This window comes from Ceratina calcarata, unplaced genomic scaffold (genome assembly GCF_001652005.2).
Source record: "Ceratina calcarata isolate Rehan_Ccalc_2016 unplaced genomic scaffold, ASM165200v1 scaffold293.2, whole genome shotgun sequence".
In the NCBI taxonomy this organism is placed as follows: domain Eukaryota; kingdom Metazoa; phylum Arthropoda; class Insecta; order Hymenoptera; family Apidae; genus Ceratina; species Ceratina calcarata.
Genome location: NW_017151702.1, coordinates 28,082 through 29,179, shown reverse-complemented (window position 1 = coordinate 29,179; position 1,098 = coordinate 28,082). Strand labels below are relative to the sequence as shown.

The window sequence follows — 1,098 nt, the reverse complement described above, 5'->3', positions numbered from 1 at the left end:
TCATTTTTTCTAAAAGTTCATTACTTGAAATATTGGACAGAACTTTTTATTACATGTCTTAAACTTTTGGCTCATACAACATTATATAACTGAGAAAAGAATTATGTATCGAGCATGTTACTTGAATTATTTTGTGCTTATTCGCCCTTTCAAGATTCTTTACTCACCTAAATTTGTATATACACGTGTTTCACGCGATTAATGATTTCAATTTCATTTCCGATGCACTATCACTATTTTTAATACACTTGCAAAGAATCTATTTACACAATACTGACTTTGCAACTTTCGTTCATTCCTCTGAATCATTTCATTTATTCGAAACATATTCTGTACACATTTGGATCTTGAGTCGATCGTATATTAAAAAATCCTGAGATCGAGAATCGTCAGTTGTGTACACAACCCTTTTACCCACCCGCTGGACGATAGCAAGATACGATAAGAACGCACGTGTCGATAAATCGCCAAATAATAATTTGATTCGGTGATCGGGTTTGAATTTTCATGCTGCCGTTGGATATGATCAGCGACGGGATTACCGTTGCCACAGGGCGGTGGCGCTGCGGGGGGCCATGGACAGCCGCAGGCTGGCTCGGCGAGCACCCCGGGCCCCGGCGGTGGCACGGCTGGCAGCGGCGCGAGCAGCACTCTCGGCGCCGCTGGCGGCGGTGCTTCTGGCTCTGGCATCGGCGGCGGTGCTTCTGGCACTGGCACCGGCGCCATCGTTGGAACCGGGGTCGGGTACGGTGTGACCGGTGGAAATACCGGGGGTGGGGCCGGTGGCGGTGCCGCCGGTGGTGGTTCGAATTTGTCCACGGGACCGGCTCGTCGGGGCCGAGGGTGGCGCGACTGGCGCCGCGGCGACCCCACGCTGATCAAAGGACTGTGGAAGTCGAAGGGACCTCTAGGTAATGCTGGTTCTCGTTCGTTATCTATTGGGATCTGACACAGGGGATAGATTCGATAAAGGGTAGAACGGGAGTCGCCGAAGTGGCCCGTCTTAACCCCTTGACATACAAATAAACAGAATTTGATGCGTCCGAAAAATTATTATTCGAAACATATTCTGTATGACAATGTATATTATGCGAAAAA

At 48.2% G+C, this 1,098-nt stretch overlaps 1 protein-coding gene across 1 annotated transcript in view; it reads left to right on the top strand.

Moving 5' to 3' along the window:
- LOC113464186 (putative glycine-rich cell wall structural protein 1) overlaps window positions 1-977 on the top strand; it is a 3,048-nt gene extending 2,071 nt beyond the window's left edge. Inside the window, exons 2-3 of the mRNA XM_026812644.1 lie at window positions 531-911; window positions 955-977. Of these exons, the coding sequence (XP_026668445.1) occupies window positions 531-911; window positions 955-977 (404 nt within the window). The remainder of the gene's footprint in view (window positions 1-530; window positions 912-954) is intronic.
- The last annotated feature ends 121 nt before the right edge of the window (window positions 978-1,098 follow it).